The sequence below is a fragment of the Lepisma saccharinum genome, chromosome 27, assembly GCF_977018435.1.
Source record: "Lepisma saccharinum chromosome 27, izLepSacc3.1, whole genome shotgun sequence".
NCBI classification, from domain to species: domain Eukaryota; kingdom Metazoa; phylum Arthropoda; class Insecta; order Zygentoma; family Lepismatidae; genus Lepisma; species Lepisma saccharinum.
In genome coordinates, this window is record NC_139255.1 from 53,304,324 (window position 1) to 53,317,360 (window position 13,037).

A 13,037-nucleotide genomic window follows, 5' to 3' on the forward strand; every position below is an offset into this window, starting at 1 on the left:
AGTTAGCATGCACCACGTGACCATACACCAGTCCGGAACATAGTGCAAATGGTGCAAAAACCAAATACACTACTTGACTCGAAATCAACAAAGTAGATGACTGTTGCGCCATGTAACCAACTAGACGTGCAAGTGCAAAGAGAGTAAAAAAAAAAGTGCAGCGAACTAGACTGCTGTGCTGACATTTCTGCCCAAGGGATGGAACGTGGTATGCTGAGCATGTTTCCCGTTCCATCACCCCACTATTCCTGCCAAGTGTCAATAAGGGACAGCAGCGAAATCTATTCTGCAGGTCCCTGGCTGGTTCACCAGATCGTTGCTTTTAAGTTTGAGCAGTAGCTCTTGAGTAGTCTATAAAGCGATCCAGGCAGTTGCCGTTTGCATCCACAGATTTGTCAGTTGCTTCGTTCCCCTAAATCCAACACACCATGTTTTTGGAGGAGCCAATTCTGTACTCTTTATTTGTTGGTAGGTACTTCAGTTTGCCCCACGGCACACACGAGATGAAAGTAACACATTCATTCATTCGAAGTACTATTAAACATTACCATGATGTTACCTAAGCCCCGAGTTTCTTTTGTTTTATTGTGATTTCATCATGCCACAAATGCAATTTTAACATGGTTCGATTTCAATTTATGGTACTTGTTTACTATCCGTCGGACAGATTTCTTCATTTCTACAGAAGAAACTACTTACCATAATAAGTTCCTGAGTATTGTCTAACATCGGGAAGGTGTTTTGTGTGAAATTCGGGTAAGTTTTCCGTATCCTGGAAACAGATTTCTTCAAATTTCAAAATTTGGGGGCAGGTAACTCCGGCCAATTTCTAACATGCCTTTAACAGGGAGTCTATAGAAAAAGCCGGGGAGCAGGAGTGGAGGCGGGGCCGTGTTAGCGGTTGGGAGCGGAGCCTGGAATCGGTGGGAAATTTGAGTCAAAAATTTCAAACTAAAATATATATATATATTTTTTAAATTTTGCACCGATTCCGGGATGGATAGCCCTAAAAACCATTCATGGAATGTTCCGCGAAGCAGATAGGTAAGTACGAATGTCAAAAATTGACTAATACTCAGAAGTTATAGGTGTCCGATGGATAGTAAACTTTTACCGTGATGGTTTAAGTATTGCTGGGGAGGAGAAGGACAGTCCTAACAGAAAATGACGATGACTCTTACGTGCTCAGAAAGAAGAAAAATTGATATATTAGGTCAGTCAAAAAATAAATGCAATCATTTATTTTTTATTTTTCGCAGCAACAATAGAAAACTTACAATGATATCATTTTCCAACATAGTCCCCCTGCACTTCAATACTCTTGGTCCAACATTCCACAAGCTTTCCGATACCCTGAGATAAAAAGTTTTCAGTTGAGCAGCAAGCCACGTATGCACCGCTTCCTTCACATGTTGATCTGTGTCGAATCAACGGCTTCTTAAAGCATCTTTAAGTGGACCGAACAGATGGTAATCCGACAGGGCGAGATCGGTACTGTATGCAGGATGCTCTAACACCTCGAAGGTTGGCAACGGTATGGGGACGCGCCTTGTCATGCAACAAAATAATGCCTTCCGACAATCGACCTCGTCGTTTGCTTCGAATTGCAGGCTTCAACTTGCTCCAAAGCATATATCACTGTATCGTTCACTGTTTATTGTTGTCCCTGTTTCCACATAATGTTCCATAATTACCCCGTCTGAGTCCCAAAAAAGTGTGAGCATCACTTTTCCTGCAGTGTTGCCGCTTGACTTTTTTTTCCACTGGAGATTCAGGGTGTTTTCATTCAATGCTCTGGCGTTTGCTCTCAGGTTCGAAATGATGGGTCCATTTTCATCTCCAGTGATGATTCGTTTCAAAAAGGCTTCACCTTCGTTACCATGTCTGTCCAATAATTGCTGACAGATTCTCAAACGATTTCGCTTGTTCTCGTCAGTGAGTTCTTTAGGGACACATCTCGCAAAGACTTTATTTTTCTTTCTTTCCTCTCTCTCTCTCTCGGCGAAAGAAGGAAGGAAAGAAAGAACTTTCTTTCATTCTTCCTCTCTCTCTCTCTCTTTCCTTCTTTCTTTCTTTCCTTTTTTTTGAAAGAAGGAAAGAGAAAGAAAGAATATCTCTTTCTCTCAAGAGAGAGAGAGAGAGAAAGATGGAAAGAGAGAGAGCTTTCTTTCCTCTTTCCGAGGAGAAGGAGAGAGGAAGAGGAAGGAACGAGAGAGACAGAAAGGAAGGATATATATATATATATATATATATATATATATATCTTTTTCTCTCTCTCTCTCTCTAAAAAAAGAAAGAAGGCTTTCCTTCTCTCTTTTCTTCTCCTTCTTTATTTCAGAAAGAAAGAAGAGAGAGAGATAAAGATAGAAAGAAGATAATTTCTTTCTTTCTAATACAGAGAGAGAGAAAAGAGACTTTCCTTCTTTCTTTTAGGAAAGAAAGAAAGAGAGTCTCTCTCTCTTTAGAAGGAAAGGGAGAGAGAAAGAATATGAAAGTTGAGCCTGTTATGGATAATTTCATATGCAGAACCATGACTAACGTGTATATGGTTTGCCACTTCATCAACAGTCACTCGTCGGTTATTCAGAACCAGCTCACGGACTTGCTCAATGTTGTCATCAGTAGTGGATGTGGCTGGACGACCTGCTCTTTCCTCGTCCTTCACACTTGTTTTACTGTGATGTTCATCCACTTTTAGTTCACAGAAATTGTACTAAGACCAGAGTTTTACCAGAATGCATATGGGTCAGTCCATACCAAATGGTCCAGCACTGGACCACTTTGACTTGGCCCAAGTTCTGATAACCGTCGCTGCGCTTAAACTTGCAGAAGGATTATCAATGCAAATAAAATTGCATAATTAACGATAACCGTTATATTTAAAATAAATACAATACAGGCGCAGAAAATCTCACTACTTCCATCACCATTTTTAGTACTTATTATTTCTCGTTGCTATGGTAACAGCAATTTGATTTCTTGTATTTTATACAGCGTGATAAGATGATTATAACAATATATATAAAATAAACATGCATAAGTTAAAAACAACATCAATAACATAAATAATATTAACTTTGAACATGACAGTTTGAGAATAGGACAGTCTCAGTTCCTTTAGTTTTATTGCGATTTCATCATGCTACGAAAGTAATTTTTACATGGTTCGATTTAGATTTACTTCTGTTAACACATACTGCGGAGTTTTAGCGATAACTTACTGGGTGTTTTGTTGACACAGGTTTTCCACTTCCATATACTCCTATGTAATCCTACCATTGACAACAGCCATTTGTTTACTATCATCTTTCGAACAAACTTCCGCTTCTCTGTGGGTCACATCCGTGAGGTACAAAAGGGTTTCCGGCATCGGTTCACTGATTCTAGTCGTTTATGTGCAGTGCGCCATCTATAGTTCAGAGAAGAAAACCGATTGTTTTCACGTGTAGCCAATCCTGAAATGCCTCCTAAAGGCGTACCGGTCCAAATGGGTGTTTTAAAAAAAAATATGAGGTACAGTGGCAACACTGTTGATGTTTGAAGGCAACAAAAGGTGTGTTTAATGATGGTCTATGACATGGAAATACTGGAAACAGGAAAAAAAGAAAATGAAAATTATGGTGAAAAAAGTGTCACTTACCTACTCCTGGCAACCATGCAATGTGCGGAACAGGCAGTGTAGCTTTACAAAAGATGTTGAAAATGACAACCATTTTCCCTGAGGCATTCATCAACACGTTTTATCATGTTGGAAGCAACTTTATGCAAGGTTGATTGGTTTATATTGTTAATGGCTGTGCAAATGTTTATTTTTAGATCATCAAGTGTTCTTGGGTTATTAATGTAAACTGTTTGTTTCAAATAACCCCACAGAAAAAATCTGGAGACGTCAGATCCGGGGAGCGACTGGGCCATAAGTTTTTGCTTATAATGTGATCGCCAAAAAACTCTGCCAACATGTCTAAAGTTTCATTAGACGTGTGACATGTTGCGGAGTCTTGTTGAAACCAACAATCACGTTCCAACAGAGAAATAAACTGTGTGATAAGGTCACGATAAACTATTCCGTCTACTGTTGTGTTGAAAAATAATGGCCCGATTATTTTTCTCCGCGAAATCGCGCACCACACACCGATCTTTTGAGGATGAAGTGATTGTTCATGTAACAAATTGGGATTGTTACTTGACCCGTGTCGAGAATTTTGACTGTTGACATATCCATTTAAGTGGAACCATGCTTCATCCGTGAAAAAGACCTTATCCAAAATATTCACACCATTGTCTCTAATAAAATTTCTAAACCACTGGCAGTATCTTACACGTGCACCTTTGTCTGCTTCCTTCAGTTCTTGCACAGCCTGTATCTTATATGCACGTAGGTGCAATTGTTTTAACGCTCGGTGAGTTGTTGTTTTTGATACACCTGACTGTGCAGCAAGTTTACGAACAGATTTCCTGGGAGATTGTGATATTCTCTGCTCCACATCCTGCAGCACACCTTGTGTCAAAACTGGTGGTTGTCTGTGGTAGGGTTTGTCATTAACTGATCCTGTTTCACGAAATCTGGAAACAAGTCGATATATCGTCGAATTTTCTGGAACACTGTTATTCGGATATTTCTCGCAAAACACAGTTTTTACACTAGCGTATGATTTTGAACAAAAATAATGTTCCACAATGAACACCCTCTCTTCCAAAGAGTACTTCATTTCACAGAACAATTCTAATCTTCCCCTACGAACAATGCGAAATGCACGGCTCAAACAGTTCTGAGTACACAACCAACTGATTCTTTTGTTCTCCTTCGGTGGGCGCTCTTATCGCATTGCATGGTTGCCAGGAGTAGGTAAGTAACACTTTTTTCACCATAATTTTCATTTTCTTTTTTTCCTGTTTCCAGTATTTCCATGTCATAGACCATCACTAAACACACCTTTTGTTGCCTTCAAACATCAACAGTGTTGCCACTGTACCTCATAATTTTTTTAAAACACCCATTTGGACCGGTACGCCTTTACGAGGCATTTCAGGATTGGCTATACGCGAAAACGATCAGTTTTCTTATCTGAACTATAGATGGCGAAATAGTCCACCTACCCAAGGTGGAAATTGACATCCAAATTTCCGTACGAATGTTTGACATGCAATTTTCCATGCTTTGTGTAAAAATAAATTTACACTTTCACTTACATTTGGCAACACTGCATGAACAACACTGCACCCCGTTTGTTGTTTCTATGTTTAAAAATATCTACTTGGACAGGGCTAACATTTGGTGTATGACTTATGTATGTACAGGTTTCGGTTACAAAGTAACGCCACTCTTAATTCCCAGTTGCGCCGTTCGTGGGACACCCTGTACTTTAAGAAAGGTTCAAATTTCGTGTGACAATGATTGCCAAAGTCCTACGATATTTAGTGTTTCTGCTACAAGATTTTGAAAAAGAGCATAACACAATCGGAACTGTTACCCTTGACTTTGTTTAAGAATGGTGGCCATTTTTTGTTTCATGACTTTGGGTATTTTTTGGCCTTTGCAGACACTTGCGATAATTATTATAGCTCAGCTAAGAAAAGCGATAGAAGGCTGTGTTAAACAACATTCTTTTCAGTACATTTCAAGCTTAATTTTAGGTTATGTGTCTTTGTTCACCATCTCTAATGATAATGGCTGAAATTTAAGGCCAAAATTGGTATTCAAAGTTTAGGATTAATTTTAGTAGGGAAATTTGACTTTTAAGTGTAAATTTCTATGCACTTGGCAACCCTGCCACTCCAACTCAGCTGCTGGAGCTTGTTAGGAAATGCGGAGCGAAGAGAATCTGGTTTTATGTTGTTTTTTTAAAAAATAAACTTTTTCTTTTCAATCTTTCAGGAGCATTGTCTGTATTTATCCTTTCTTGGACTTAGAAAAACTCTGGAGTGAATGGAAAGGGACAAATGTGTGGAACATGTAGAGTAGGAAGCAAGAAGAAGATAACAAATTGGTGGAATCCGGAAGTAGAAGTAGAGGTTAAAGAAAAGAAAGAAAAATTAAAGAAATACCTGTCAGTGGGTACTCTGTAGGTATTTGAAGAATATAGAAAGCAGAGAGATAAAGTGAAGAAAGTGGTTCAAGAGGCAAAGAAAGAAATGTGGGAGCAATTTGGAAGAAATATGGAGCAAAATCGTAAAGAAAATCAGAAACTTTTTTACAAAGTTTTGAAGAACATGAGGAAACAAAAAGATTGCCCTTTAAAATTTATATATGATGAAAATAAGAAAATATTAACAAATTCTGAAGAAATAATGAAAAGATGGAAAAACTACTTCCAAAAATTATTAAGTGAAAGTGGAAGAAGAAACGTACCAAATGAAGAGAAGGTCTGATGAACCAGATATCCTAGATGTAGAACAAGAAGTAATTACATGGGAAGAGTTAAAGAAAGATATTAGTAGAATGAAACTAGGAAAGGCAGCTGGTCATGATGGCATTGCACCAGAAATGATCAAGTATATGGGAAAGGAAGGAGATCTGTTGCTCAGAATAATAAATGTGGCATGGAAGGAAAAGAAGATAGTGAAGGATTGGGAAGTATCAATACTAATACCAATATATAAGAAAGGAGATAACAGGAAATGCGGAAATCACAGAGGTATTTCACTACTCAGTGTGCCTGGAAAACCCTAAAGAAAAACAATGTAAACAAAAAATTAGTAGAAGCATTACAAAGTTTCTACAAAACAAATAGATGCTATGTCAGAACTGGCAGATCAGTGGAATTCATAACAATAGGAGTAAGACAAGGTGATATTTTATCCCCATACTTGTTTATCATTCTGATGGATGATGTTCTGAAAGAAATAAAATCAAAGAAGAGAAAATTCAAAGTAGGAAATAGGAAACTGAAAACTGTAACTGTGTCTGAACTTTTATATGCAGATGATATTGTATTGTTTGCAAATTCACAAGCAAAAAGAAATTTAGAAATAATAAATGGTAATATGTCAAAGAAATATGTGAAAATAAACAAAGATAAAACAACTGTGTTAAGGATAGGGAGAATAGAAAAACCCTGCATAATAAGCCTTGAAGATTCAGAGCTAAAACGAGTACAAAGTTTTAAGTATCTAGGTGTTACAATCAATAGTAATGGAAAAATAGATGAAGAATTAAACACGCGAATAAAGAATACAAACATATTATATTATGCCATAAACAAAGGATTTTTAGGGGAAAAGGAAATAAGCCCAAAAAAAAAAATGATTGTGTACAAATCAAGTTATGTACCAACATTGATATATGGAAGTGAATCCTGGATCATTAATGAAAAACAAAAACAAAACTTACAAATAGCAGAAGTGAAATATTTGAGGAGAACAGTGGGAAAGACCAGAAGGGACAAAATCAGAAATCAAACAATCAGAATAACATTAAACACAAAACCAATATATCAGGATGTTGAGCAAGCACAACTCAGATGGTTTGGACACCTCAGCAGAATGCCTGAACATCGAATACCTAAACAGGTATGGGAAGCAAGAATGGGAGGATTGGATGCAAAGATACCGAAAGGGAGACCACGTAGGACATGGAACAGGCCCGTGGCCAGGAAGTCATTCCTAGAGGGGGTAAATTTTTAATATATTGGGTTGCATTGGCAGATACGAAAGAGATAAGTATCAGAAAAGGGATGATATCTGATATCTTGAAACTGCAACGAAGAAAGAGAGAGAGAGAAAAAAAAAACTTCAAGCAAAATCAAATAGCAATATTTCTATAATGACCTTTCCAGATTGCCAAAGAATATAAAGTTTAACATAAATATGCTAATGGGGACTGTATCTACTTGATATTTACAGGCCGTTAATGTTAATAGATGATTAATATGTACCAACAGCTTTGGGCGCGTCTGCAGAACTGATTGAGGGAGCCCTTTATAAATCATGCTTCATAATGATTCCCTCTAGTTTACAGTATGCAAGATTTTTATGCACAAAGGAATCTAATGAGAATTCAACAACACCATTGTGTTGTGTTATGAAAGAAAAATAATAATTGTTACATATTATCTACACTTTGATGAATTGTGTAAAAATTTGTAGTACATTTTTTTGTACTTGCTAAGACATGGGTCCCTTAGTCCACCACAAACTCTTATTTCCTTTAAAGGGGAGACTCTTGCATCACTACAGACAATGTTTGCCTACTGGCTACGTTAACCATTTTGCAAAGTAGTGTGTGAATTGTATTATATTATAGTTGAAATACATGTTTTGACAACTGACAAACAAATAGGAATCCCTTGATTGATCAATGACTTCTTGGATTACAGTGTCATCATTAATATTTCTTATTAAGTTTCATAGAAAGCAATTGTTTCCATAGGGCGCCATGGCATTGTCGTTAACATTTTTTTTCATATCCATTGTTTTGCTCCCTAGGCCGACTCCGGCCGCCACATAGCTATGGCTCTGAACTTGGACTATAAGAATATCAGACATTGCGAGCAAAGCGAGAAAGAAAATTTTACGAATTGTGTTTTTATTTGTATAAAATTTGAAATTGATAGGGGGGCAATTGCCCCTTGTAAGTGCCCATGACTGTCTGGAAGAAAAATGCAAGTCTTGTTTTTTTACTCCAATGTTTGATTCCCCTAGAATGAACTTCCGTCCAAGGTCGCAGGAGGGGGGAGACAATGCCACCTGCCCCCCCCCTGTGGTTGCGGCATTGTTTATGAGTGTCTCTTCATCAATTTCACGTCATCACTTATTGTTGCGATTAGCTAGAAGTGGCAGAAAAGCAACGCTAAGTAACAGAAATCAAATATCTACTCCATCTCTCTACCACATGAATCACTATTACCAAAAGGTAGACTTGGGAATCAAAACTTGAAGCAGTTCCAAATTCATAGCAATAGATCCAAGAAAAACATCTGAACATAAGTAAGTAAGTTGGTGAATAAAATTGTAATTGTTATTCTGTTATTGCAGCGAAATGGAGCTAAATGATGGAAACATTGAAACGCTGGCGGGTTACCTTCAACAAACTCTTTCTGCTGATGTCAGTGTTAGAAAACCAGGTGTGTATCTGATCAAATATTAACCTATATACTCATTATTACATTGCATAATGGCTACTATTAAAACAAAGGTGAAACTACTTTGTATCAATAACAATGCTCATTTTGGTATGTCTCAAATTATTGATTAAACAGTATTCTCATTGAACTGGGACTCCTTATAGAGACGGGGAATGTGAAATGTTGTTGTTGTATTTTCATGGAATGTAAAGCTTTGAATTATTTATAAATACTAATTTACCATAATGGTTGTTCACATGTAACAAAGAAATGGATAGGAATATATAGTGTTTCTTACAACTGGAGTCAATGTTTTCATGTTTTCACTCTTAAAAATATAGTTTGAATTGAGTTAAAGTTAGTTGGAACACTATACAGCGTATGGAGGTGTCTGGAAATTCATTTAAATATACTGGAAAAGTTGAGGGAAAGATCATTTTGGGATTTTAGAGCATGAGTATTAGTGAAACTGTTTTTTCTTATTCGTCACCAATAAGTGCCTCCCCGATGGCGCAGTGGCAGCGTCGTCGCCTTGTAATCAAGGGGTCCCGGGTTTGATACCCGGTGGAGGCACAAGTGGTTCGGATCCCACTTTAAACTGTAGGTCCAGTCCCGATTAGCCTTAATGTGCACAAAGTGGACTTAAAACACCAAATCAATCAATCGTCACCAATAACGTGAAAGTAACTAAGGAGGTGAACATATAATTCTGTTTGTTCACAAAAAGTTTGCCAACTTGGAAGAGAGGTTGGTTCACTGTCACATCCATATTGGCTTGTCTCAGAAAATACTAATTGCAAACAATTTGAAAAGTTACTAATTATGTTTGGGAAATCTTTCTGCCCATCATTTGTGAAAATAATGAAGTTAATAAAATGGTGACGTTGCTGCTAGGGCTGAACCGTACTCAATATTCTTCTGATTCGCAGTGATAGTGCTACCGATGCCTGAAAATTTTAACAAAAATTGTTCAAAATATTGATGAATATTAATATGTAAGTTTCCACTGCAATTATAAACATCTTACCACAGTTTTGCTTTAAAATGTTAATAAACTAAATTGTAATATTATTAATTTGATAATAATAACCCAAGGTGCAACAGCCACGTACCGACTGTCGGCTCACTCCCACCAGAGGTGGGAGATCATCCGACCAGTTACTGGGTGACGGGTCTGCACGACAAACCACCAGATGTTGTAGGTTTCCTTGACCGGTTTACACTACTCATTCATTGATCCCCAATTTTCTCACAATAGTGGGTGGCCTCCAGTCCTATACACAGGCCGAAATCTCAAAAGAAGAGTTCTTACGCTTTCTCTCACTTTCTCTCAGCACACTCGAATCTTCATGTGCCGCATAGCCAGAGCCGAATATCTTAGACCGCGTGGCAACGATGTGGGACTCATTTGATTCATAACCCCTTCACCCCCCTTTTTTTGCACAGTACTGGTGCAAAATAAATAACAATAATGAATTGTGAATAATTTCTTGGATAATTAAACTCCATGAAAATGTTGCGCATCATTTTTTGTTGATCGTATGAAAATCCCAAACTCCCAGGTTGGGAATCGGCTTGTGTCAGTAAATATTGCAAGTGGTACTTTCTGTTGTTCATCTCTGGTATTGGCTCTGCGTTAGGGATCTTTCAGACCGAAGTGACATGTATCATTTGAAAGTGAAACCTCAGGACATTTTGAACTGAAGCAACGTGTCTTTCTTGCATGTGGCTCAGACTGGGTTGTTTCCTCAATACAATGCATCATTCTGGTTAAAAACAACAAAAAAACACAGAAACAGCAGGATAAAAAGCAGTTCTTCCAAGCTTTAAATTCCATCTCGGAATCATCATCGGGACTGGTCGAGAGACTATGAAAGGCACGCAGTTGAAGTTCTGCTGTCGCTACTCGCTGTGTCTGCTGGAAGATGTCCTTGCAGTCTTGGTAAGTTCTTGTATGTTGTGATTGTTGGCTGGTGGTGTTCCCTTTCTGGCAGAATGGGATGTTAAGGAAGGTATAATAGTCTTCATGGCAATGTATGTGGAAATCCTTATTTATCATGGTACAACACAGTAAAACTTAAAAATCCATCTCTCCCAGGCAACAATCTCAACTTACAAGAACTTACCAAGACTGCAACATCTTCCAGCAGATACAGTGAGTAGCACCAGCATGCTTTTCCTGATGATGATCCCAATCGATGGAATCGAAAGCTTGGAAGAACTCGTAAAGTGTTTTTTACCCTGCTGTTCGTGTTTTTATTGTTTTTAACAAGTATGTTGTCGGCACATGATGTAAGAAGTTTTTTAGTGTCATACCATGTGTCATGTCGCCTCAGTTTCATACATGCAGGGTGAATGTTCTGCTTTAGCCTGAATATGCCTGTGCCACTTGTCCCTTCTGTTAGAAATCTCCCTTAGTTGCTGTTCTGTTTTGATCAGTAGAACAGAGCAATCCCTTTCTATCCTTGGGGGAGGGGGTACCATGAATCTCATTCTCTTGATTTTTGTTGAGCATATTATTTAACCGGACTGTTAATTTAAGAATCTGTTTGTTAAATTTCAGCTGAGAAGTTCCTTGAATCTGTGGAGGTGAACAAGAACTACCCGTTGTTGTTGTTGCACTTGGTAGACAACCAAAGTGCTGATTTGACAATTAGGGTAGCTGGAGCAGTAGCATTCAAAAACTACATCAAAAGAAATTGGAAGATTGTAAGTAATGTTCTTTTTTATTTCAAATTTATTTGTTTCTGCATAATGTTGAACATTTTTCAGAGGCATGCTAATTGGGACTCAACTGGGACACTGGAAAATCAAACTTGTGACTCCTTAATTACAGTGACCGCTACACCATCGTCAAGTTTTACCTACTAGAAAAGTTGGTACTTCAGTATTATATGGACTACCTCATTTGTCTACGTTAAATTACAGTAAACCCTCGTTAACACGAATCCCAAGGAATTCAAGAGTTCGTGCTAACCGGGGATCTTCAGTTTTCTTTGCAGATCTATGCCTGTCTGCTTCCTCTTGGCCATGAGGGGTGTAAGGGGCAGTCTTCCACGTAGTACGCCCAATTATCAACCTCACTTCCACATAGTACACCCTGGACTCCATTTTGCAGACGAACGAGGCTCTGGCGACTGGCCCTGTCCAGTATAATTTTGTGTGTCGTCCTTTGTCCTTATGTGTGCTGAGTGCCTCTTTACAGCCTCAGCTTTTAACCAAGGTCAGAATATTTTAATATTTTAGTTACAACACGATATTAGTTATGCTTATTTAAGTTCTGTTAACCTAAGTCAGAATATTTTAGTCTCCCAACGTTACATATATGTTATAAGTTTACATTTTAGTTCAGGTAAGGGGCTGGACCCCGTATAAAGTGACAGAGTAAGTGCTGACTCACCCAAAATTTTAAATTCAAAATAAAAAAAATCAAATGACTCCTGTCTTAACTGTTTGCAACTTGATGTTACTTGTACTGGCTACGTTTTAAATACACATCTGAACACACAACTGAATTTGTTGGTAAAATATGTATAAGCTCATTGTTGACGCAATGATCGCGATTGTCGAGCAATTGCACCCAAGTTTTAATCTTGATGTTACTCGTACTGGCTATGTTTTAAAGAATAGAAAGATGCATTTGAGCACATTGTTGATCTGAATCTGTTGGTTACAATAGTGTATATGTTGATTCTTGACAAGATGATAGAGATTGTTGAGCAATTTCTTACGTACCTAGCAGAGGAATGACAGAGGATCAACAGAAAAAAATTATGAAAAACTTTGAAAGTTCATGTTAAATGAGATCTAATGATGCAACGGACTAAAAAACCGTTCGTAATTCGTGTCAACCGAAATTCACGTTAACCGATAAAACTTTCTATAAGATATAATACATCCCTGCCGGGAGCAACATTTTGTTCATGTTAATCAAGTGTTCATCTTAAGCGAGTTTGTGTTAACGAGGGTTTACTG

The 13,037-nt window shown here is 37.8% G+C and overlaps 1 protein-coding gene across 2 annotated transcripts in view; it reads left to right on the forward strand.

The window, feature by feature from the left end:
• Cse1 (chromosome segregation 1) overlaps positions 1-13,037 on the forward strand; it is a 117,398-nt gene that overhangs the window by 19,736 nt on the left and 84,625 nt on the right. For both annotated transcript variants that reach the window (XM_083113097.1, XM_083113098.1), the window contains 2 exons: positions 8,974-9,062; positions 11,626-11,771. In XM_083113097.1, coding sequence (XP_082969223.1) covers positions 8,974-9,062; positions 11,626-11,771 — 235 coding nt within the window. The remainder of the gene's footprint in view (positions 1-8,973; positions 9,063-11,625; positions 11,772-13,037) is intronic.